Source organism: Chrysoperla carnea, chromosome 2 (genome assembly GCF_905475395.1).
Source record: "Chrysoperla carnea chromosome 2, inChrCarn1.1, whole genome shotgun sequence".
Taxonomy (NCBI): domain Eukaryota; kingdom Metazoa; phylum Arthropoda; class Insecta; order Neuroptera; family Chrysopidae; genus Chrysoperla; species Chrysoperla carnea.
This window is the reverse complement of record NC_058338.1, coordinates 68,825,546-68,852,853: the sequence shown is the minus strand read 5'-3', so window position 1 is coordinate 68,852,853 and position 27,308 is coordinate 68,825,546. Positions and strand designations below refer to the sequence as shown.

At 29.1% G+C, this 27,308-nt stretch overlaps 2 protein-coding genes across 2 annotated transcripts in view; one reads left to right on the top strand and one right to left on the bottom strand.

Annotated features, from left to right (window-relative positions):
* Positions 1-27,308, bottom strand: part of LOC123293816 — a 345,565-nt gene that overhangs the window by 91,804 nt on the left and 226,453 nt on the right. The window lies entirely within an intron of this gene.
* Positions 24,523-26,759, top strand: LOC123293817 (histidine-rich glycoprotein-like). The gene is made up of 2 exons (XM_044874751.1): positions 24,523-24,910; positions 26,140-26,759. Exons 1-2 carry the CDS (start codon positions 24,574-24,576, stop codon positions 26,673-26,675), a joined length of 873 nt encoding a protein of 290 aa, XP_044730686.1. The 5' UTR covers positions 24,523-24,573; the 3' UTR covers positions 26,676-26,759.

The window sequence follows — 27,308 nt, the reverse complement described above, 5'->3', positions numbered from 1 at the left end:
TACAAGGTTTTTTTGCAATTAGGAATGAAAAAATAATAAAAGTTAAAATGTACGATCAGTATTTTTATATATCTAAATTTTATTCAAAATATACAAAGGTATTTTATTTCAAAGATCAGATTGATGGATCCGATTGATGATTGATGCCATAAAATTTTGTTATTTCATCACTTTCCTCATCATATACTTAACTGATGAGTTTCCACGCTGCAATACAATAAGATCATACAATGTTGTTTATTATTCCAAGTTTACATTTTGCTATAAACATATTCATAAATTTTGTGATTTTCAAAACAGTTCAAGGTTAAATTTAATACGCTTTAAATCATAGAGTCGTTCATTCAAGTATTGTTTCAAATAAAAAAAATCGAGAATTTAAAAATTGACAAAGATAAACAAACCATTTCCTTTAGAAAATTCAAACGAATTATTTTAGTCGAAGAATACAATAATTCATTTCACTTGATGAGTATACAAGTTATTTTCAATATATTATCAATAATCGAATTCATAAATTGATCTATTGAAGGGATTTTGGGCGTTATGTTCCATAGCTTGTAACGAAAATATCTTCTATATCTTTACAAAAATAAAAAAAATAAAACAGTGAGAATTGCGTAGGTACTCTTACAATAGTAATTGGATTAGAGTAGTACGCAAGGAAAAATTATCTCCAAACTCGCGTTAACATAACTTGCATTGCTAATTGTTTTGAAGCTGAGCTCTCTTCGCGAGCCAACCTATAAGAAGATCAACTCAAAATGTCTGAATTTACTTTTTTACGGTTCGGTCTTGAGATCGCTTAAACTCGTCGTAATGGGTTTATATCTTTAAGCAGAACGTCAGGCGATTAAATTCCTTTAAATTTAAAGGAAGCAAGTAGAGTATGGGCTTTCAAAATATTACCTCTTTAAAATACATATTGACACTATGTAATTTTTCCGATATTTAAAGGCAAAAGCAATTTCAAATGATATCTTTAAAAGCCTTCATTCTATCGGAAAATGAACTCACTTTTAAAGGAAACACCAACACCAGCAAAACCGTTAAAATAGGAAAAATCGTGTTTAAATATATATGTAATTTCGATATAAATCACTTTATTTAATTAGGGCCTAAAATGTTCCAACACCAGCAAAAACGTTAAAATAGGAAAAATCGTGTTTAAATATATCTCTAATTTTGATATAAATCACTTTATTTAATTAGGGCTTAAAATGGACTAGACCATAATCCAATAACTTGATTTATGGCAGTAGCTATAATTTATGGAAGTTAAATATGGACTACAAAAAACATTTAGTTCATCATGAAATGTGACCTGTGTTTTTAATACTGTGATTAATTAAATATTAGTCACACAGGTGCAATGCGTAAATAATTATAATGCGGGTATGTGACATAATTGTTTTCGCTAGATGAATAAATTACCATTCATAAAATTTATTGTTTGACGTCAGAGCTGTTGTCTGCCTATACATGTGTTTCAACTTCCCAAATATTCATAATGATTTATTAATAAAACCAAATTTAGAAATGTAAAAAAAATTTCAAGGACAGATAGCTTAATTTTAATATGATTAATATTAATTAATTAAGCTATGACTGATATTTGATCGCATAATTAAATGTTATCTAACAGCGGAAAATTTGAAAATAGGTTATAGATACGATTCATAATTTCCAAAAATAATTGTAGAGAAATGTAATCCACAGTGAGATAATATTTCCGGATTGGATGGTGACTGGAAATCACTTTTGAAATACATTGGGTAAAACACATAAAAGCGAAGCAATAAAGAAGAGGAGAGAAAAAAGGGCGAAAAAAGTTGACCAAAAATTAAGGCTTCGAACTACACGAGAAGAAATGCATGGCGTTTACTACAATGCTTGTATGGAGTGGAGGCACATACTATGAGTATCTATGTTAGTATAAGTAATATTACATAATTGAATAGGGATAAGCACCAGATGTATTGTGGGTATCGACAACCAGTATGCACTTAACACCCATACTCTATTGACTTGCGCCATAACTATTGCTTATGTAACTATTCCCTCAAAGGTCATTAATCAGTATCACGTACACAACGGTACTGACATAGTAATATCCACAAAAAATTGCATACCGTTTAGAAACAGATCGGTGGTCAATTGTTTTTGATACCCTTTGCTTCACCAACATGAAATCTGCTGTTTAATAGTCCGTTATTTATATAATACTAATCGAGGATTATTCTATTATCTGCTGCTATCTCATCTTCTTTGCCACTGCCCAGTCCTTGCCACGAGGAGGTAGGCTCACTTGAGTCAGCCTTTCTTTGAGAATCTCTCCGACCTGAAGTCCGTTAGTATCAAAGCAATCTTGCTGTTCCTAAACAGCTCCAAATGGTTCATGGAGTAGTGGCCGGGGATGGGATAACCCTTTTTCAGTATCACAACGAACCCTATGGTGTAACTGCCTCCCATCCCAGGACAGCCATCTTAACCTAACCTCACCATCTTCCTGTTAAGATAACAGAACAACCTGATATTGAACAATCTCAAGACTAATCAAATAATACAAAATTTTCGTATTCTTGTGAAATAGCCAAACAAATTTTGGCATTTAGGTCCTAATATTGGTAGGTAGAAATGCACATACATTTGGATATATGATTTATAGGTCTCTTTAGTCATATTTCTACCGCCTGATATCTAGTGGTTATGAAAATACACCTACATTTAGGTTTCTTTACTTATATCTTTATGTCACCAAATTTCTAGTGGGTGTGTCCCAATCATTTAACACTGAAGACATATCTAATATAACAAATGTTATGTAATTTCCATTTTAAACCGCCAGATTGCGTAGTGACAACAACCGCCTACCAAAAAAAAAAAAAAAAAATTTAATTGAACTTGAATTGAATTTTACAGTTATTTAATTAGCGTAATTATTCAACAGGAAAATTTCGTAGTTACTAGGAATAATTACGATTTGCATATTCACATTTGGGGCGTATTTTTTTAATTAAAATTCTCCCCAAATGCTTCAGTATCTTATCTTTGATATTTTTATAACATTCGAATGGAGTTTTAAAAACTAAAAATGACCCAAGTACATACATGCTTAAAAAAGAGCAAACCATAAAATAATTATCGTTGAATAAATCACTTTAAATTTATGATTAGTTACCTGCTTACTATATATAGAAACGGAATGTGACGGCTGTTTATAGGCAGTGGATTATAATTACTTCAAAACCAATTATTTGTATGCTAACAGATGTACATTCATAGGTTGCAGCAACGTTATCTTCAATATACAAGTAATTTACTACTGTTGGTATCTGTCAGTGAAACTCTGATTTCAAAGCCCGAATTTAATCCATTGTAGCAGGAAGCAAAAAATGTGAATATTTTTTTTATTCAAACTGTTTTGGAAACTGTAATTTTAAACCATTAAATAGTGTTAAATTTGGGTGCCTAATTCTCCACGTCGGAATTGGGAGAAAAATATCGCAAAAATCGAAAATTCGTTAGCTATTTTAGCCTCTAAATCTAATTGAACCTCATTTCAATCCAACTTTGTGGGCCTCACGATCATCACGTATGCTTTTCATCGGAAAAACTTATAATATGCGGGAACCTACTATGTTTTCTTACAAAATTATATATTTTTTCAACCGTTTGCCACTTCTAACCATTATGACTTATTTTCCAACGTCATAGAACATAGAGAACAAGTTGCCTGGCATGTTATTCACACCATTCACTTACTAATTTAGTCTTACTTTATATTAAACACTGAATTTCTTTTGCTGATATCTTCACTCAAAAGGCAGTTATACACCCCAAAAATTTTTCGAAAAATCATGAATTTCATTAAAGTAGGTGGATTTGATTGGATGATAAGTGGTATTTATAGAATTATTTCTGTTTTTGTATATTATGTTTCCCTTCTGATTGACGCTAGGAGATCGAGTCTTGGTGCAAGGCGGTGGACGGGAAGAAATCCTGGACTGGTTTTAAAGTCTCTACGCAGGCATCTTGCACAGTTTTTCTAGCTTGCATCTCCTACTTAACTTATACGGCTACTTTTATGTATCAAATAATTTGGGTTTGAGTTAGTCAAATAAATAAAATAATTCTTAAGGTAAATAAATTAGCATTTCCAATAAGATGTAAGCTCATTAATTATTTTCTTACTATAATTTCAATTTAGCACATACTAGATATATTTCAATAAATAAAGTATTTATTATACACGGTTATAGGGTCTAAACAAGGAATGCATATCAGATCAAACTATCACTTAGATTTTTTATTTTATAGTTGAATATTATTTAATGCTTACAATTCTCGATGAAATCATTGAAGTAAGAACATAAAAGGAAATAATACTTAAAAGAAAGGAATACAAGAAATCAGCTATGTCTGTTATTTTATTTGACTTTTTTTCGGAAATATTTTTTCTATATTTATTTGATCACGGTGTAAAATCTCCAGATTATTCATCGTTCTAAACAGGTATATCCGCTATAAAAAAAATTAAATGAAATTATAGTAAATTTCTAAAATTAATATTGAAATGTTAAGTCTTATACAAAAGTACCACACCTCAAACACTGAATAAGGGGTCAAATTCGAAGATAAGATGATGATAGTTCTAGGAAACCCCTTTTATCACTTCTGCTTCGCAGGTGATTCAAAATATATGATCATTTTGATTTAGAATGAGAAATAATTGTAAGGGTGAGCTGATCCAAATTTGTCACTATCTAACATCAATGGAAAAAATACGATTGAACATTTTAAGCAAACGCGTTAACTTGGCTGTTAGAGTTCCTATATCAAGTAAATATTTTAAATACTTTTTTACCCGACTGTCAAGGAGTAGTTATGCTTTTCGCGCATGTCTTATATGTATATTTGTTTGTAAATTTCTTTATTACCTCGTATCTTCCAAACGGCACAATGGATTTCAACATTTAAGACATCATTATATTTGTTTCAAAAACTCAAGTGTTCATAGATTGTTATTGAATGAAAAAAATGGCGAATTTTTGGAATGAAATAGTAATACGCCAAAAAAAATTAACAAGACCTATAAAAATAAAGGTCATTAAATAGGGATTTCAAAAATATATATTTAAGTTATATGTTTAAATTAATTTAGAAATAATAAATTAGTTTCAACTTTTTAATATAGTATAATAAGAGTGTGTTTTTAGTGCTGGGACAATAAAAAGTCCGAAATAAAATAAATTATTTTAAAAAAATTAAAAACCAAGTGCGTTAAATAAAATCTGAAAAGAAATAAACAAGTCCAGTAATTTATATAGCGACTTTATCAGTCGGGCCCATTAAAATCTAGATCTATTCAAATTTTCCCAATAATGGGACTGTTAAAATCGCTATGTAAACTATTGGACTTGTTTCTTTCTATTGAGATTTTATTCAACGTAGTCGGGTTTGTTAATTTTTTTATTATTTATTTTATTAACAGGTTAAAACTTAAAAAAATAACTGTACGAACTTTTAAATTATTCATTGAAGGGTAAAATTAAATGGTATCAAAATAAATTGTGGATATTCCAAATATTTAAACTTGGGTCTAGATCAATTATAAAATTTTAATAATTATGAATATTAGTGAATCAACATTATATAAACAATTTTAAGTATTGTTTTATTCATTGACGTTATTAATAAAACAATACCCATTATAATAATATTATTATTATAGTTAATAAAAAAAAAATTTATATTTAATACGCCGCGCTGCTTAGTAAAGTTGCTAAGTACAATCAAAATATTAATATTAACTTAACTCTATTTTATTGTACATATTATTAAAAATAAAAAAAAAATTAATTATTTTAATTTTAATTCAATATTGACTTTAATTTTAATGCACAAGTTTATGAATGCATTTAATATACAGGAAGTTCAAGACCTAAACGGTGTTGTTGTTTTTTTTTTTTTAAAACGGAGTGACATACTGCTATACCTTTGATAAAGAAAAAGTTGAAAGTGCGAGCAATAGTTTATATTACTTTTAAACATCTTAAGAATACCTAATTCCTTCGTATTTAAAAAAGAGTGAAGACGCCGGGTAGAAACTCAATATAAATTCTTGGCCTCAAACAAAATTTACGAAATTTTTGTTTGTTTATCTTTTAGAAAATTGATAAAGTTAATATTGGTAACCAATATTTTCCCTTTAATCGTGACTGGAATGTTCAATTTATGGCATCGAATTATTTGTTTTTTCTTGTTTTGACAACACCAAAAAAAAAAAAAAAGGTTTGACGGCTATGTACACACGCAATCGGAGGCCTGCCTGATCCTACTACCGAAATAGTTATTTTATTTTTATTTATTTTTACAATTGCAAGCCATTTTCGAAACTTTTGGCATTTGCAAACTATCATTTTTTTCACGTGTGCTTTCAATAACTTCCTTTTAATATATAAAAAAAAACTTTATTTTTGGAGTCGGTGTCAGCCAAGCTAATGTAACAAAGTGTTCTGTCAGAGTTGTTTCCTTGGCTGACACTGACTCCAAATATAACAATAATTTTAACTACATTATATTATCGTTATTTTTTTACTTTTTAGTGCATATTAATTTGCTTTGGAAAAATTTTTCTTTTGAAGTCGATTTTCTTTTTGTTAAAAATGGAACCGAATAGATAAAGGATCATCAAAATCGGTTCACCTAGTCGAAAAATCTGAGGTAACACACATTAAAAAAAAAATCAGTCGAATTGATAACCTCCTCCTTTTTTGTTTGAAGTCGGCAAAATCACCTATATGAATTTTCAGAGAGGCCGGAGAAATTAATCCTTACAAAGTAATCTCGCGTTTTGAAACTTTTTAAATGACCAGCGCTACGATAAATATTTAATTTAAGAAAATTTTTTAAAACAGTTACATTTTGTTCTTAGCCAGTCATTGATGATCCGAAAATAATCCGGAGCAACAGCTGTAGGAGCGATTATTGAACTCTCGTTTGTTTAGTGCATTCCGTATTTGTGGTACTTGCTTATTAATTTAATTCGATTTTCTGCTGTTGCACCTAATATATAAAATGAAAAATAGATTTGTATAGTGACAGAACATTAACGATTATTTTTAGAAAATAATAGCTTTAATAAATTTTAATTGTCGTAGTCAATATAATTAAAAAGCTCCTTATTTATTTTATAAAGTGTTTATTACATTATTTTCTGTTTGACGTCATAAACTACTTACAATATAATGAAAAACAAGGAAAATTTTATGTGAAAACATGTAAACTATTTATATTAAAAAAATTTATTAATAAACAATTAGAATAAATTGTTTTTACTTAAGCATAAACATATTTACTTAAGTATCCTCAATAAATCATAAAGCAAAAGTTTATATGATACTCGGTTATTAAAATCGAGGAAAACACCTTAGGTTTTTATCCCTCATTCCGCGACGCATTTTCCATACTACTACATATCGATATATATTTTTATTATGCACAATATTGCAGAAGGTTAGGGATTGCCTTTGAAAACTTTTCGTTTTAAATTTGATTCTTTTTAACCGACTTAAAACAAAAAATTAGGAAGTTATCAATTCGACTGCATTTTTTTTCAATGTGTGTTACCTCTGAACTTTCGACTGGGTGAATCGATTTTGATGATTCTCTATATATTTAAAGAGAGCCTAAATGGCCGAGCGGTCTAAGGCGCTAGTTTTAGAATGTTGGACTATTTAGACTTAGGTTGCGTTGGTTCGAATCCAGGCAGCGGCAGTGTGAACAATTTATAATTAATGGGAGTGCAGAATTGATCACATTGTCGTCGCTTGGAAAAGAACGAAGTAACCGACTCCACCCACATCAAAAATGTAATTGTAAATATGTATGTAATGGAATAAATAAAGATTAACAAATAATGATGTGGGTGGCCTCTGTGATAAGGCATGCGTCAGAAAAACGGAGGTTAAACCCCCCATTATTATTATTATTATTATATATATTTAAAGATCTCTTGTGGCCCCATTTCATTTTGTTGGCCAGTTCTGACAACATCATCCATGAGAAAACTATAAAAGTCTTAAATTTGCATTTACTATGCACGACAAGAGGACGAATAACTCCATATCACGCCAACCGATTTCGATGACTCTTTTTTTAGTGACAAATTAGTTAGTGTAATTCAGATTCACTAAAAATCACAAAATTAAAAAAAACTTTTAACAAAAAAAAACCGACTTCAAAAGAAAAACTTTTTCAAAACAAATTAATATGCATTAAAAAGTAAAAAAAATTACGATAATATAATGTAGTTAAAATTATTGTTACTTTTGGAGTCGGTGTCAGCAAAGCTATTGTAACAAACTGTTCTATCAGTGTTGTTTCCTTGGCTAACACCGACTCCAAAAATAACAATAATTTTAACTACATTATATTATCGTTATTTTTTTACTTTTTAGTGAATATTAATATGTTTGGGAAAACTTTTTCTTTTGAAGTCGGTTTTCTTTTTGTTAAAAGTTTTTTTTATCAGCTTATGTGTTCAAAATATGTATGACAAAGAAACTGAAAATGATTACTTAGAGGCAGTTGCTAATGACTGTAAAAATTATCAAATATAATAACTGAGAACTCTAGGTTAATTCAAATTAAATTTCGAATTTGCCACAATTTCCTAGATCATTTTTTTCTATTATATAAATACTTATGTCAACTATCTTATAGACATCATCAGTATGAATTAGCTAATCGAAATTGCGAGGAAATTGAGGAAAATCGAAATTAAAGTCGAAATACTGGCCTTAATGTTGCCCCTATTCCATACGTGAGATGAGACTTCCAGTTAACACTGTTATTATTGAATGGCAGACACATTTTTCTTTGTATATAGTAATAAAGTGTTCTAGAAATATGTTCATCTGAAAAAAGCGAAAATAAAAGTACAAACGTAGCGGCGGCATCACATACAAGCAATAAAGCCTGCTAACGTTTTAATTAAATGTTTCTTCCTTATTCCGGCATATCCCACAATTTAAAATGGTATATGAAAGTAAAAATAAAAAAAAAATAAAATAAAATGCTACACAAATAAAAAGCAATTACATCCAAACGAACTTTTTAAAGTTGTATCTCATGTGGTTTAATGTAGAAAAAAAATCCAACAAGAAACACTCACGCGACTTCTATACATAAAATTTAAAAACTTATATAAAGAAACTTCAAATATGTGTTTAGATATTTACATACCACAATAAACATAATTACTTTCTGTTTCTACCATGTAAAGAACATATTTTCCCGCATTTAAAACTTTTTTTTGACTGTAAAGCAGGATATTATTCTCCAGACGCTTTATCTGCAAGTTATAGGAACTCTGTCTACATTTGAAGGAGAATATCTTTGCAAGAGTTCATTCGACCTTTTACACTATTAATTTTTTACATAGAGGTGATAGAAACAATCTAAATGTGGAGATAAACAAGTGAAAAGAAACAATTGAAGGAGTTAGTTGTTGAAATACCATGTATAGACAGTGTTGATTACTCTATCGCATCATATTACACATATGTATACATGTCCAACATACATAACTGATAATACCATATTAATACATACTATAAATTTTGCATCTAATGTGTGCCCTCGTGAGTAAACAGTGTTGTTTACAAAAAAAATATTCAAACAAAAGTTGTTTATGTTTTGGTACGTGACATTTTTTACATTTAAACTTTTGTTCTATCTCTAACGGTTCACAAGATGGGTCCTACGGACCCAAGACCCAATTGACCTATGTTGCTCATTTAGGAACTCGACCTCAATTTGACGTCCTCAGCACGCTATAAAAATTCCAGGTTGATATCTCCTTCCTTTTTTGAGTTATCGTGTTGACATACAGACAGACAAACAGGCAGGCAATCGGAAATGGACTAATTAGACTATGAACACCTATACCAAAATTTTTTTCATAGCATCAATATATTTAAGTGTTACAAACTTGGGACTAAACTTCATATACCTTGTATATTTCATATATACATGGTATAAAAAGTAAATGTAATTTAGTGAAAAAACCTTATATGAATAAGATGATTACATTCACTGTCAGAACACCGATTGTTATCTGTAGAATTGTTAACCGAACTGAATTAAGCCACTAATCACAATTAAGTTGAATAATTGAATGGGCAACCCAATAACATTATTCCAATTACAATGCCATCTTAGACAATTGCCAATTGTATCTCATTGCGATGTTAAAATTTTATTATACCAATACATTTTGTTTAACTTCTTTTTTAAATTAAATAATAGAAATTTAAAGTTGTTTCCGTAATGTTAAACTTCTTGATCCGCGAGACCAGGGTTTTTAATCTAGTAGGAAGATAATCTAGTAGGATAATAAATGCAAAGATCGTTTTATCTGATACTTTATAAAATGGATTGTGCGAAAACTTGAAAATTATAATTCCAATTATAATAAAAAGTTTCCGTGTCGTGTAAAAGAGAACAAATAACTTACAATAATTTTCAGAAATAAACAAAATTTTTCGACTCGAGTAGAATGAAGATACTTACAAAATATTAGCCGTATGTTTATAATATTGAAGAAAAAAAACTTGTCTCCCGGACAAGAAGCAAAAAACCAAACAAAAATTGAATATTTTTATGAAATATTCCTAAAAATTACTGAAACGGATAAACGCTAATGGATAAGAATATCTTTCGTAAAGTTTTTAGCAATTTTTCATTTCTGTTCAGCCAATGTTTCCGAATTTATTTCATAGTTTTTTTTTTAATTTCGCTGTTTGGCATAAAGTATTGGAAAGTTAATCAATAAGATCTTCTCTTATTAAACGTGAAGAAACTGATGATAAAATTGATTATTGTGGAAGCAGTTGACCTGTTCGTAAAGTATGTGCACTTTTCTCTGCTTCTGTTTGTTTGAACTTTAATTTTGGAACCTATACGAATCAATTGCGTTTTCATTCAATATCAAAATATTTTAACAAATTTTTATAAATATAAAAATATAGCTACTTCAAAATAAATACCTATCAGCTCATTTTGATAATAATCTTTGTACTCAAATCTTAACACGCTCGATAGAGTTTATAAAAAAATATTTTTGTTTTTATACTAAATTAAAATGAAGCGAAGGATATTCACAGAAAGGTTGTTCGATTATTAACACAAAGTTTAAAATCAAAACAAACAATATCAATTTTAATGGCAGTATATACTTTTTGAAGAAAGTAAGTCTTGTGTTAGTGTCTAGCCCACGTGATATTTGCCAAACAAAATTTTTGAGCCCCCATCCACACTGCTGAGTATCCTCGCTGAATATACTCGTTCGAGTTAATCTAAGTGAATCATTTACCACCAAACTCTCGTTTTACTTCCCAAGCATCTCATTGGTATGGCTGAAATCGAAGTGGTAATAACTACTGCGGTAATCGTCTTTGCGTTATACCAAACTGCGTTAAACAACAATGTTACAATAGTTACTGAACTTTAACATAAAAATCCCGAGAATTGCGGAGATGATACTCGCGTGGATGCCTCGTGTTGCCTTTGACTTGGGTACCACTTTTCAAGCGTAGTTGGACAAGGCGAAGCGACAACAGGCTAGACATCAAAAGTATCACTTTAAATTCTCGTTCGTGGCCAAACTTTGTACTACGTTGCAAGAGTGTTGAGTCGGCATAAAACTTTGTTCATTTTTCTGCACAAAAAAAAAAAAAAAAAAAACAAATTGACATAATCGGACTTATAAGAAAAACTTCAATCCGATTAGTTAACAAAAACAAAATGGCCACGCAAAAACCATGTCACGTTATCATGGCAACGATAGTTAGCCCCTATATGTTATAAATGTGAAAGAAAGGATGTTTGTTTGTTTATTTGTCTGTTACGCTTTCACGCAAAAATTAGCGAATGGGTTTAAATGAAACTGTACAAGAATAGAGCCCATACATCAGAGAACAAAAGAGCCATAAAAAAAAACAACCAAAATTTAAAAAATTAGATTTATTCTAACATCTATGATCCTCATTTTGAACCATAAATTAAAAATTTCCGTAAAAATTTAAAATAGTAAATATAAAACAATTCATGGCCTTCTTTTCGATATACTCAATGAATTATGACTACTTTACACTTAAGAAAATTGCAAACTGTGCAAGGGGAATATGTGAGGGGCGGAGGCTATAAAGCGATGGTTCATACTTTTATGCCCAGTGAAACAGGCGGTTATCAATCTAGTTGCAATATAGATTTATTTAAAAGTAAAACATTTAAATAATAAATATCTTGAAATCCAAAATTAATCAGATAATAAAATGAAGTAATATTTATCTTCTTTTTTCTTTGCCAATGATAAATACCTACGCTTGCTTATATTAAACGAAAGACAATAAATTTCTTAAACTTTTTTCACCGATTTTACCGGATCTACTTTGACACTTTGACAGTAGCAGTATTTAATGTTTGTATTGAATTGGAATTTTATCTGCGACTTTGATATTACAATTCAGAGTTTTTTTTTTTAATGGGAATCGAAGAACCTTAAATAAAATGATATGGTATAATATGTCACAGTGAATGGTTAAGTTAATAATTAGTATAATTTTATATACGTCAACGTTGAAAATAACAGTTTTTTATTTTTATTTTAAATTTTTAGCAACGAGCAATTCTGACGTGTAACGATTTCGCACGTCATATGTTACCTTTGCACATAATTGTTCATTATCAAAACATGTTTTTGGCAATCGAAAGTAAACTGAACACTTTTTACCTATAAACGTTAAAATTAAAAAAAGGTATTGTTTGGAGAAAATTGCTTACGTCAAAACCTTTCCGTCTTCAATACAACTGAAGACCAAAAACCTTTTAATCTTAAGGTTCCAACGAATCTAGCAACAACAATGTTAATATTATGCTTAGTTCCTTCGTTCAGGGTAGAGTAGTATGAATTCGCAATTGCAACATAAACAAAAATTACTCTACAGATGCAAAGTGCTTTCTAATAAAATTACTGATTAACCCGTCGGCACTTGCGTCGTTCGAAGATTACCGTTTGCTAATCTTTAGTCGCGATGTGAGAGATTTTTAGTCACTCGTTATGGACCAGCGTCGTGCGTTAAATATCCTTGTACTTTGTAAATCATAACCTCTACATAATTTTATATACTTCAATAATTAAATTCACTCTAACTTTTAGTAATTTACTGAGTACGACTTATATAGAACGAACGAAAGTACGCAAGCAGGCCTGATTTTAACATTTTTTTCGTGATTTCTGAAGGACTTGAAAATATATTTAAAAAAACTGTAGATAGATTGAAAAAATGTGAAAATGCATAATCGAAAATAGATAAAATTTTACGAAGGTGGAAGAAATTCAAGCGACCAAATACACCATTTGAAAAATAAAAATTATTAAGTTTTAAATCGAGCGTGAGTAAAATGCTCATAACGCCAGTGTTGAAGGGTAACCAGTTTCCGATTAACCAGTTTCAATTAAAACAAAACAATATTTTATCATATTTGGTGAAATCTATAATTCGTTAAGCCTACTGTAATTTATTACTTGCCTAATTTACTTCCATCCTTTTTGACTAGCCCATATTTTTTAAATAGACATAAATTGTCAGACATTAAACACCAAAATTATTACCTTCGCGAAATAGTATATACGCCTCCTTGAAGTTATTATAAACATTTAAGGATGTCAAATTTCAAGTATAAAAATGTTGACGTTGAAACTGTTCAAATTAACTGACTGAGTGCAATGTATTCATTATGATTTTGCATATAATTAATTATCAACACTTTAGTATTTCGTGACTGTAATGCAATGTATGATTTCCATTTGCACATAATTAAACGCAATGAAATGGAAAATATTAAAAAAAATTCTCCAAGGCAGAATTGATTATGCTGGAAAAAATTTTAGGCATTTGAAGGTGATTTTAACATGAGAAATTGCATTATTAATTTTATGACGAAAAATAACTTTGAGAAAATTTTGAACGAGATTTTAAGCGAATTATTTAAACAGTCTATAGATATAATAATTTGTTCATAGCATTGATATATGATTGTTAAATATGATTTAAAGAAAAGTGTGTGCAATGTTAACAACAAACTTGTATTAGCTATTGCATAAAGTACTATCTTTATATAAATCTAACAATCGATGATATTACACAAGGACAATTTTTTTCTCTACCATATTTTTGATTTGTTGATTTTTTGTTTTTATAAAGTGTTTTTAGCTTTACAATTATTCTTATGATTTAGATTAGTCTTTATTTTCAGGCTTAATCCTACATTTTGTCTATATAAATTTTATACTAGTATTCACATAATCCTTAATATTCTTAATATATTAATATTTAAATTGAATACTTTATTGCTTCAGAACCCCAATAGCCAGAGTAAAAAAAGTAGTTTCATAATGCAATTTACTGCAGAAATTTTTTTCGTCTTGAAAGATATTTAGGGGTATCCTCCGAGTGTAAATCCAAATTGGCGGGACAAAGGGCCGTGAGCTTTAGCCGCCATCTTGGAAAATACGTTTTATCAAATATCTCGTGAACCGGGCATCGAACAACAAAAATGTTAGCTTAAATTCTTCGTTCAGGGTAGAGTAGTATGAATGCGCAAATGCACCATTAAAAAAATTACTCTACAGATGCAAAGTGTTTTCTAATAAAATTACTGATTAACCCGTTAGCACTTGCGTCCTTCGAAGATTACCGTTTGGTAATCTTTAGTCGCGATGTGAGAGATTTTTCTCAATCTTTCTGCACATGCGTCTAATATACGCGCGTTAAGTATTCTTTTACTTTGTAAATCATAACCTCTACGTAATTTTATATGCATTTATTTTTTAATGCACCAACTAATTAAAGAAAGTTTGATTACGTGAAATAATTCCAGCCGTGAGCTTCAACCGCCATCCTGGAAAACACGTTTTATCAAATATCTCGTAAACCGGGCATCGAACAACAAAAATGTTAGTGAGTATTTTCATAGAGAATTACATTTTTTATAACTTTTATTCGAAATTTTTTTCTGTTTAATGCATAGGTTTTTATTTATACCGCTCCAAACTTTTCCTAATATGGTTATTGCTAAATATATAGTTAACGGCTCACGGTATATTAAAAATGGTTATATGTAAATTTGTAGAATATTTTTTTTTAGTGTGGGGTTTATAAATATTTATTTAATTTGTATATTTATATATACTGATATTTATTATGATTTTAATTTTAAGGGTAGTAATTTTACCTAGATTTAATTTTAATATTTTATTCCCTTTTTAGGTCGTTGCAGGTAATGTCACTGAAGAGGATTCACAAAGCAATCGAAAGAGGTCTACCTAATTAATAATAATTTTATAAATTTTAATATTTTTATTGTGGATCCTAAACGGGATATATTTTAACAAAATGCAAAGAGAATTAAAGAAAAAAATATATATATATCAGACGACACACGGAAATTCAAGGGTACTGAGTTGCTCAAGCATTGTTTATTTTTTTATTGTTTAGCACAGATTAACACGTTTTCATGAACTTAAAAGGTTACTCGAATCAAATCGTATTAATCGATTTGCGCTCGAACGTTTATAGGATTTAAAATTATTATGATTTGAAGCAAATAGTTCTAAATTTAGAATATTTGCTCAATAAGATTACAATTATAAACTAATAAAACTAAAATAATTTACCTCATTTACTGGTACACAAAAGAATAAAATGACCAGGTAAAATGGTTTTATTGCCATATTATCCTCACCTGAAACAAAAAAATCAAAATTAAAATTAAATTGACAAATAAATTAATTTCATGTCAAATATATCAATTATAGTTAAAATTAAAGACAAAACAATGTACGAAACATCAAACTGAAGGAAAACGATGCAGTTGCACTTTCTCTAAGTTTTGCAATTGAAAAAAATTTTGAAATCAAGTTTTCAAGGTACTCGATTTGAAGGTTAGTGATGCCGCGAGACGAGAATAATAGAATTGTTTTGTATTGAAAGTTTCGTATGATATCGAGCCGCATAGTGTGATGATTTTCTTCTATATGAGAAATAACCCTTTAACCCGAGACAGTAAAACTACACTTACACGAATTTCAAAGTACACATATGAATCAATACTATTTAACAATTGGTACAATATAGACTAGGTGTACCAGGGTTTATCCTGGCAGAAAAATTTTTGGCAATGATTTTTTATTTTTTACTGATGTGACAGATATTTTGGTCAAGTTTTGAGCTGTCATATCGAGATATTTCGAAATTAGAACTCAAGACGAATAAATTTAAAAAAAGTAATTCCGCAATAAGGTTAAAATTTTATTGGCAAATTTTCCTGAAAATAGATAAAACTTAATTTCCATGAAAGTGCAAAATACTAGAATAAATCCTGCATCTATCGTTAAATAGCTTTGATTCATATGCGAAATTACGAAATCCGTGTAAGTGCAGTTTTACTGTCACGGGTTTCCTTCTTTTAAAGCTAATTTGCAATTCAAGTTTGCTATAGACGGCACTAGTCCCTATCCCATTAAGGGTCACTCAAAGGAGAGCTAATTGGATGTTATTACTTTTGAGATACCAAACAAACTGAAGAAAATGGCGTCATTGTCCAAACTCTCCTTTGAATAAATTTATTCCAATCTATCACTCCCGAGGCTTTACGCAGTGCTATGGTAGACTATAATGATGAATAATTATTTCCAGTCGGTTAATGAAACAATAAATAATGGGGAGAAGAAAATAAATCAAAACACCCAAAAAAGTTTGCTGTATTATGATTAGTATATTTTTATAGAATTAAAATCTATACAGATTGAATAAAGGTTCTATACCTAATTATTCTCTCGAATATTTATCGAAATTTAAATACCATCTAGTCGCCCTATTAGCTCCAGTTGGTTAAGGCGTGACCAATTCCGTCCGCGGTATGCTTAGGGTAGCGGGTTCGTTTTCCGCCGTCGCAACCAAATTTATTTTAAATTAATAGTTGTGATGGGCTGGTGTAGTGCATGGAATATGCAAGAAGGAGGTGCACTCAGCCTCTGAAATTGAGGAGCTGATAAATGAAATTATCAGAGGAAATGTGGTAAAACACATATATGGTATCACAATGGGTTCTATAGCCTAAGTGTGTCCTTCGTGGACAGTTAATATAACGTAACCTAAAATACCATCTCATCTTGTGTTTCTTTCGTCTTTCCTGACATCACTGATTTTGAATATTTTGAGAGACATAGATACATCAATGATCCGACCCCCATTACATCAATTTTAAATGTTAAGTAGTAAGTAACATAATAAGTAGATGTGCCCTTAATTGTCTAACGTCCTGTTGTCATGTAGTGTCCAATTAGTGTATGCTTGTTAAAATGCACATATTTATTGCACTTATATGGTTAGTGAGTGACTGACAGAGTGAGTATCTAGAGTGATTCAAATCACTGTCCAGCTCCCGTGATTGTTTTTGTAGTACCTTCTAAACTAGATCGTTCAATGAATTATTTATCAAATTGAGAATCCGCTATTCAAATCAATTCAAATTGATAAACGAATGGATGATGTTTGTGGATGATAACAAATCAACAAATCAAATGTAATAGGTACAAGGTATATTTGCACGCTAACGTGAAAATAATTTAAATAACCTCAACTGAAAGAAATTACACTCGAAAAACAGTTTGGTCTTTTACTTCTAAAGAAAAGAGTTTTCACCTAAACTTTAGTTAATTTTCTTCTTTGGGCTAAAAGAAACATCATAAAATTTCGGGTTTCTTCTTTATTTTTTATGCTCTTTGTTTTCTGAAAATTTCATATGGATAGATATATTTTTTTCAGTTAACCCTTAAACCAAAGAAAATATCATTTAAAGAAGAATTTGTAGATTATGAAATTGAAGAAATTCTTACATATAACTAACTATAGCTACCGAATCTTTTCATTATATTATTAAAATAAGTTTTACACAATCCAAACTAATATTATAAATGCAAAAGTAATTCTGTTTGTTTGTCATTTTGTTTGCCTGTTATGTTTTCATCCCCAAACAGCAGAAAGAAATTTGATTAATTTGCGGTTTAGAGATAGATATGACCTTGGAAAAGAACATAGGGTACTTTTTGTCGCAAAAATAACACTTGAAGGGGAACCAATCATTTCTCAAGTTAGGGTTAGATTATTCACTTTATTATAGCTTGAAACAATCATTTATATATCAGAATGGGGTATAGAATTTAATCTATTTTAATTTTAATTTCAACATCTAAGTCATATCTACCCTAAAATAGAAAAAACACCTCAGGAATACCTTTTTATTGTATATATGCAAGAAAGGGTTTTTTGCTTTCGAATAGGACTTCCGTGAAACTTCGCAAATCATCCCCCTAATCATAGATTATTTTTTTCCTGTGATGCGTGGCCATGGCTGACCTTCAACTCAATTTTTTGCTTAAGAGTAATTGCAGGCGCAGAGAGCTCCATGGCAGTGGGTTAAAGAATGCAAAGTGGAAGATTTATCTTTAACGTACATAGATTGAACTGTTCTATAAATGAATCAATGCTTCTTTTAATGAATTAATGATACACTAAATGAATCTTATAAATTACTTGAAATGAATCATGAATCATCGAATAAAATAATTGAAATAAATCATTATCGCCAGCGAAGTTGCGAGTAAAGGCTAGTACTAATATCAATGTTGTTATTATTATGTAAAAACGCATATTGATAATAGACAGGAAAAATATCAGAATTATGAATATTTCCACGCAGTTCGCTTCAATTTTTTATTCTTGTTAGCCTGTGAATCAACATTTTTGGAAATAAAATCCACTTATTGTTATTTGTTGTTTGTCAATTTTAATCATCCTACAGGAATATAAATAGATCGAAACTCTTTTATATCATTTTAATGAACTAAAATTATCATATAAAACAAAACAATGGACTTTTTGTCAATTATATTTACTACTTTCAATGTGAATTTTAGATTCTAGATTCGATGATAGACGGACACGGTTTATGGTAATCGAATGAACGACTAATTTTAATAAATTTAACACGATTTAGTATTTGGGAATTTTAATTAAATCGTCTTTGTGCAAAATTTTTTGCTTGATCAATCGTGAGATTATTTAAATAGATAAACCTTTTTTTTCTAAAAAAAAAGCTATTGTAATTATAAAGAAAGTAGCTAAAGTGGAGCTAACTAGTCTACATACTACTGATATTAACCTGGTGATAACATAATCAACGATTATTGTTTTCAACAAAATTTTAAAATTTGTTATTCATTATTTTCAATAACTTTTCATATAATGCAATATAATGCAATGTTATAAGCTGTTTACATTTCAAACGGCTTAGTAAATTGACTTATGATTAAAAAGCCTTTCAAAAATTAACTATTAATATTTCAGAAATGTTTTTGGTCAGATCTTATATTATTATAAATATAAAAATTGAATAAACGCTAGTAAAAAAAAAAAAAAAAAAATGAAATAAAAAATAAATTTCTAATTCACTTAACGATTCAATAAATAAATAAATAAATAAATAGAATAAAGGTTTTTGCTAAGTTAAAATGTTCAACCAAACCGCCAAATATTATGAATTGAAAAATACGATAACATTGTAAACTACTTTCAATTGTTGCCACAATCTCAAATTCCATTGTTACTACGAAATGTATTTAATAGTACGACGCATGCTGCATAATTCGTATAAGAAATTTTTACTTACAACGAAATGAGAGTGTTAGTTGGTAATTTAGTATTGTGAAGCTCTAGATGAAATAAAATATATTTTCCTAGAAAAGCGGAACACAGTTTTCTTTAATGTAAAAATTATTTTAAATTATGTGTGACTAGAATGAATCATGAAGAATGAAAAAAAATATAGTAAACAACATATCATTACTAAATAAATAAAAACTGGGTTCGGAGACACAATTTTCCAAAACAGAAAATAAGTATTAAAATTTTACTTACAAAATAGAAATCTTGAAATTAAAAATTTTACATTGTTAGATTAGACACAAGTGAAAATACATTTTTCTTAACATGATTTCTCACAAAAAGCTTTACTAGATTAAAGAAAATAACCTGGAAAATCGTCCATATAATAATTGTCAAGTCAAGATACCAACACTGTTTAGTCTGTACTAAAACCATCTATAAATCACTAGCTACAGAGCAACAATACAAGAGGGCACACATTACATTACTCAACAGTCAACGTATAGGCAATAATTTACTTGTAATGTTCTAGCTGTTGCATGAAATACAATATTACACATCCATTATTGTGTTGTATTTATATTGTTGAATGAAGCAATTTTCTATCAATTTTTACATCGATTAAATTTATTTGCAATAAATAAATACAACTCAACCAGCCACACAAGAGTTGACCGTTGCAGAGTGTTATTTTTGAGAAAATTCATCCTTATAAAATATACAATCAGAATTTTCGCATAAACTTGACTTATACTTATTCCGTTTTCGAAATAAAATAAAGCGAAATATAATATAAGATTTAAGTTAATGAAAAAATATGTTCATTATCTGAATTAAATTTACCCAAATTTGATTTGTTAAGCTAAATTTGACTTCCATAATAACTCCCACATAAGCACTCTTTTGGAAAGGTCTTTCATACCTAGTAGATAGAAGAATATTAGGTTTGCACTATCTTGATATCTAATTGTTTTAGAAAAAAGTTGCATCTGAAAAATGCATTGTCTATATTTTGAATTTTTTAAATAATTCTCCGAAAGTAAAAGTTAATCAATTATGATTATTTTGCTTTAAACAGTTACGTACAAAACTTCCTTTATCTTGTATCTATGTAAGCAAGCAATATTATAAGAAGATAGCAAGTGAAAATAAACAATTGACTGACTTTAATATTGAATTTGTTTCAATAAAAATAAAATGGCGGGCGTTTTTCTTCGAAAATTTTTCTAGAATGTTGTTTTTTGGAATCTACATGTTTTAGAACAAATTCTTGAACAAACACAGAAATTTTCGTAAAAATTAATTTAAATAATTGGATGGGAAACAAGATATTTACGAAAAATATTTCAATCAAATGTTTAATTTTAAATTTTTTGCATTAGTAGTATTTTCTTCATTTAAATTTTTGTGTTATATTTTTCGGTTTTTAAAATCGGTCCTATGGACTCATGACCAAATTAATCTATATTGTTCGTTTACGAACTTCAAGTCACTTTTTACATCCTGAATTCGACATTTCCGTAAAAGAACTCTTTTCACTTTTGGGTAATCGGATACACAAAAAGGGACTAATTAGATGATTTTATAAAATTTTACTTGTACCAAAATTTGTTTTTGTTTAAATAAGTATCAAGTTAGGACTTAACTTATCTAAAACACTCTGATATAATTTTATATATAGGGTATAAAAAATGCTGGTATTGGTGAAAGTATTGATAGATAATAAAAATGTCTATTAAATTATCATAACATGGTTTGTCGTTTGACACAATCGGTTTCCAATTCATTGACAATCATTTCAAATATAACACAAATACATTTTTTTCAAATAAAAAAAGAGAATTAACATTGATAAAATCGGAAGTATTAAGAGTTAGAATTCAAAAATTTCATAGTATCGAAAAATATTAACTTTAATATTTCAATCGGCGATTGTTTTATTTTGGCAGAAATTTTTTCAAATTAATTTCACAAAACATTATAAATTTTCTTATTGTTTAGTAAAATTTTAAAATATGATACGAAATAGAAGATGAAAGAATATATATAATATAGTTAAGTAATGGTGGAGGCTGTGGGAAATTCGGTTTACCTTGAAAAAAATGTAAAAAAGTTAAGGTACAAATTTTGAATTTAATAATTTTTCGAAATATGACCAAATAAAAAGAATCAACCAGTAATCTTACATTAGATAACTGGTAAATATGTTTCAGGACATTTACCTTTTGGCAATTGATTGATTTAAATATTTATTAATGAAAAAGTTATTTATAACACATTAAAATTATTTGTGACTTTTTAGCGTATTCGTTAATTTTCTTATTATTATTTTTGTATTTACTACTAAGAATAAACATTTTTTAGGTTTACATGAATTTCCTTTTTAACCGACTTCAAACAAAAAAGAGGAGGTTATCAATTCGACTGAATATTTTTTTAAAAATATGTGTTACCTCAGAACTTTCGACTGGGTGAACCGATTTTAATGATTCTTTATCTATTCGGTTCCATTTTATTTTGGTCCAGGCTGGTGCTTCCCGTGTGGTACCATTGTAGTCCAGTTCTGACAACGGCATCCATGAGAAAATCATAAAAGTCTTAAATTTGCATTAAGTATGCACGATAAGAGGCCGTATAAATCAATATCAAGCCAACCGATTTCGATTATTCTTTTTTTAATGACAAATTAGTTAGTGTACTTTAGATTAACTAAAACTCACAAAATAAATAAAAAAACTTTTAACAAAAAGAAAATCCACTGCAAAAGAAAAACTTTTCCGAAATAAATTAATATGCACTAAAAAGTAAAAAAATAACGATAATATAGAGTTGTTTTCTTGGTTGATACGACTCCAAAAATAACAATAATTTTAGCTACATTACACTATCGTTATTTTTTACTTTTTAGTGCATATTAATTTGTTTGGGAAAAGTTTTTCTTTTGAAGTCGGTTTTCTTTTTGTTAAAAGTTTTTTTTATGTACTAAATAGTTACCAAATACAACAACTATAACCTTCAAATCCGGAAGGATATGCGCATAATTATGAATAAATAGTAAGAAAAATAAGAATCATAGAACTTAAATAGGTACTTACAACACTTTAGAACAATAGAGAATAAAAATTAAATAATACTTGAATAATAAAACTTTCAATATTACACAATAATCAATAATTGCAATAATAAAAATCAAATCGAATCGAAGTGTATCTTAACACACAACAGTGACTACGCGACATTACATTATTTTTAAAAACAAACAAAAAATCATTTGATCTGAATATGACAAATGACATCCATATTTAGGATAGTCACCTGGTTTGGAACAAGCGTAGAAAATTGAATGTCTAGAGATTTCTCTACTCTAAAGTGGATGTAATCTGTCTCGCGATTCATCAAAAATTATACAAATTAATTTCCCTGTAGTTCGCAAATCTGTTTCGTTTTTCATAAACAAAAATGGTATTCCACTAAATTTGGGCTGTGTTTTTCAACAATTTAAATAAATTTAATGTAATTTTAATAGATTTGAATAGATGCTTTGTCAAAACAGCTTTAATTCAGCTACTGATGATAAAAAAAATGACTTTTCCTTCAATGGCCCTTATTTCAGAAATCAAGTGTCGTACAGAAAAAACTGATAAATTGAAGTAAATGATCCTAGCTATCCGCTAGGTAAGAAATTTTTCTATTCAATAATTTAAAAAAGACAATAAAATACTCAATACTCAAAAATTTTTAAATGTCAATACTCAAGGAAACGCAGGTTATGGAGACACTTGACTCAGTATTATTTTTACTTGTATGTTTTATACGTTGCAAGCTTTCTTAACTCGAATGTTTTTAGAGTAACAAAGACTGAACTCAGTTATCCTCTTCATACAAATACATCGAACTTCAAAATAGGTATTTTTAAAATCTATGACGTAACAATTCGATTATCAAGAAGTAACGAAAATTGAAAAATTTTGCTTAATAATTTTTCTCACCTGTATATCTTCGGAATACCAAAGTCTATGCAAAACTATCATTGACGGAAAAATTGATAAATCCTTTGTGACGGTCATTTGTAACATTTTATACTTTTTGTCACTTGGAAGTCGAGCATGAACAGTGAACATCTTTACCAAAATTTTTGTAATATCAATATTTCTAAGCGTTACAAACTTTTGACTAAACTGAATTAGTGGTATCATGACCAATAATTAGTGTATCAATATCTGCCTTGGTTTTCGAAAATTATTAAAAATAAAACTATGCCGCGTTTTGGCATTTCTCCATAATATCATTGCATTAAAACTCGAACTTTAACATTGAATAATCAATTAAATCCAGAGACCTCGATGAACCCCACTGAAAGTTTGATAATTGATTTATATGAATTTCAATTACCTACATATAAAAAAAAACCAAGCCTTAATAAGTTGTTACCCTGCTCCTACATCTTTAAATACACTTAGCAAATTGATTGGATAGTGACATATTAGTGACTAAAGGTTTAAAATTTTCCAAATGACCGTCCAGACGGAATTTTCAAATTATCGGGTAAATCGATAGCTAAAGGTGAGAAAATTACTGATCGAAATTTAGCAACATTCCACAATCTACTAGTTAAAGTCGATACATAGAGGTTATATTGTTACATTTGAATGTTAGTTGCGGTATTAAGATAGACGTAACTTAATTTTGTTATAAATAGCAATCACATTTGAAATACGGAGCGCATTCAAAGAGTTAGTTCAACTTTGTGTGATTTACACTTCACACATAGAAAAAAATGAATCGTGAGCCGAACATTATTGTATCAATGTTATTAAAATTTGGTGTATTAGGACTCTTAGGAATATGTTTATTCATCACCGGCATCGAGGCACGTGAAATAGGGAATAGTAGAGAACGACGTGAATTAAGTCCGGAATTAGTTGAGATTGTATTCCGTGGCAATAATAATAACCAAGATGGATTAATTGGTGATTTAGATTCGGCCGGTAGTGAATTAGTTGGTGATTTAGTTGGAGCTGCAAGTGGTCATCATTGGAAGAAAGGTGGCGGCAAAGAACATCATTCCGATCATCATTCCAAGCATGGTGAAAAGGCTGATAAAGGATACAAAGGTTTGTTTAGATTCAATATCAGATAATTTATTATACACAGAAAATATGGTTTTCGTCTCAAAGAACAAAATTTTTTACACCAAGAAATATTTCTTGCCACAGCAAAATTTCATATCGCTTTAAGAATTTATTTTCCTTTCTTTAATTATTATTTAAAATACTCTTAATTCAAGTAAATTTTTGTATCGGCACAAATTTTTTGTTTTGAAGTATAAAATGATTTGCAAGATTGGATTCAATGCTCTATTTGTTATAAATGCAAAAGAAACTGTAGGTTTTTATGTCAGTTAGATGTTTAAGAAATGTAATCAGGGTCGAATTAAATCGAGTTAACTTTCAGAGCAAAAATTGATGCGATTTAAAAAAAATTTATGGTCATATCTAAGACTGGTTTAATTAAAACTTTTAAACTGTCTTCAATTAAGGGCGCTCGAGATCACAAATCAGTACTACCGGATTTGAAGCAAAGTGAAATGTATTATGTTATTGGATTATTCAGAAGTGAAAAATAAAAAAATCAGAAAATGAAAGGTCTGACTATCTCTTGAATTTCATCAAAATACAGACGACTCTCATCATACTTCCTTTTTGATCCAAATATTTTTTACTTTCTCATAAAAAAGTTTGGCACGCGATGATTGGGGAAAAATTTACAACGTCTATTAAAAATTTTGATGATAGAGTTTACAAACCTACTGTTTATATAATGAAAAGTTATCTCGAAAGCATAGTAGAAAATAAATTTTGCTAAAGTTTATCGTTTTTTCTATTTGTTCAAAATTTATTCTGAATAATAAATGCGTGAAAATGCTCTCTCTCAATAGACTAAGCAAAGATTTTTAGTTTAGAAATTGACTAGCTAAAATTTAAATAAAAAAAATTTTTGGTCCTCTTGTTTAAGCCTTCCGACAACAGACGCTTTAAGGCGTTTACCTAGGTAAACTCCATGGGATTTTAGGACAGAACTTATCCTTAGGACATAAGAGCACTCTGAGTAATTAGAAGGAAGCCATTATTATTCTAGAAAACTTGAAATAATAAAGAATACTCCCTTCCTTTACGACAAGTCAGTAATACTTTCCAGAATAATCAATCTTTAGTGATTATTATATATTTGTAGATTTTTGGAAAATCAAATTTGTGCAATCTATTAAACAGAGTCTTCCGTTAATTGGCACATTACATATTGAGTTTGAAAATAGACCTTAAAAATTATTTTTACTTTTCAGGTGACCATCATCATTATAAAGGCCATAAAGGACATCATGATAAAGAAGGACACAAAGGACATTACAGTGATCACGGTGGCCATAAAAAGAAACATCATCACGACGATGGTTATTATTCAGAACATCATAAAGGTGAGAAAGGTGAAAAAGGACACAAATACGCAGAAAAAGGTAGCTACAAGAAGGGACATAGCACAAAAGGTGGACATGATGTACACAAATTGGATGAATTTAAAAAAGAAAAACATTTCTATGATGAAGATCACGATGAAGGACATCATTCCAAACATGGTGGTTATCATCATGAAAGTGGTGGCCATAAAGGTGGCTCCCATAAAGGTGGACATCATAAATCTGCCTATCATGAAGATCATAAAGGTGCCAAAGGTAAGAAATCACATGGTGGACATTACCATGATGAGAAAGGATACAAACATGCTGGTGGGCATGATGAACATTACGGACATAAATCAGATTATGGAAAGAAAGGTGAACATGAAGATCATAAGAAATGGGGATTCAAGAAAGGACATTAATAATTCTTGTTATAGCATTTTATTTGTTGCATTAAATATGGTTACTTATTATGTTTATTATTTGCATTTTTGTAAGTTTTTTATTGTTTTTTGTTATCAGTTTATAAGTTTAAGTAGTCTGTTTAAATTGTTTTATGTACCAGAAAATTTGTTTCAAATAAAAACAAAAATATAACAGTTTTAAATAATTTTTAGTTATTAGCCGCATTCCATAAATTATTGTCTTAGAGTTGGATTTTCTAGGAAATCAATACAGAAAACCTATCTGCAAATGGGTTGAAAAGGATTGATTTAGAAATAAAATAACGGAGAGAGGAATATATTGGTAATATGTACAAATGAGAAGCTACAATAAAACCAAACGAATTTTAAAGAAAAAATCCTAAGACTATTTCCAAACAATGAAGCTTAAGAATGAAGCGACTAAAAAAAATAGTTGGAATTATATTTAACATTAACAAATTTAACATAAAAGGCCCAAATGTAAAAAAATTGATTGTTATTCTTTATTTAACATAAAGACAAAATAAAATTTATGCCAAGTGAAAGCACCGATTAAAGGGCGCTGAGTGACGATCTCGCTCTACCCTGATCAAAGGCCAGGGCCGAAATTGGGACCAAGTATATAAATGT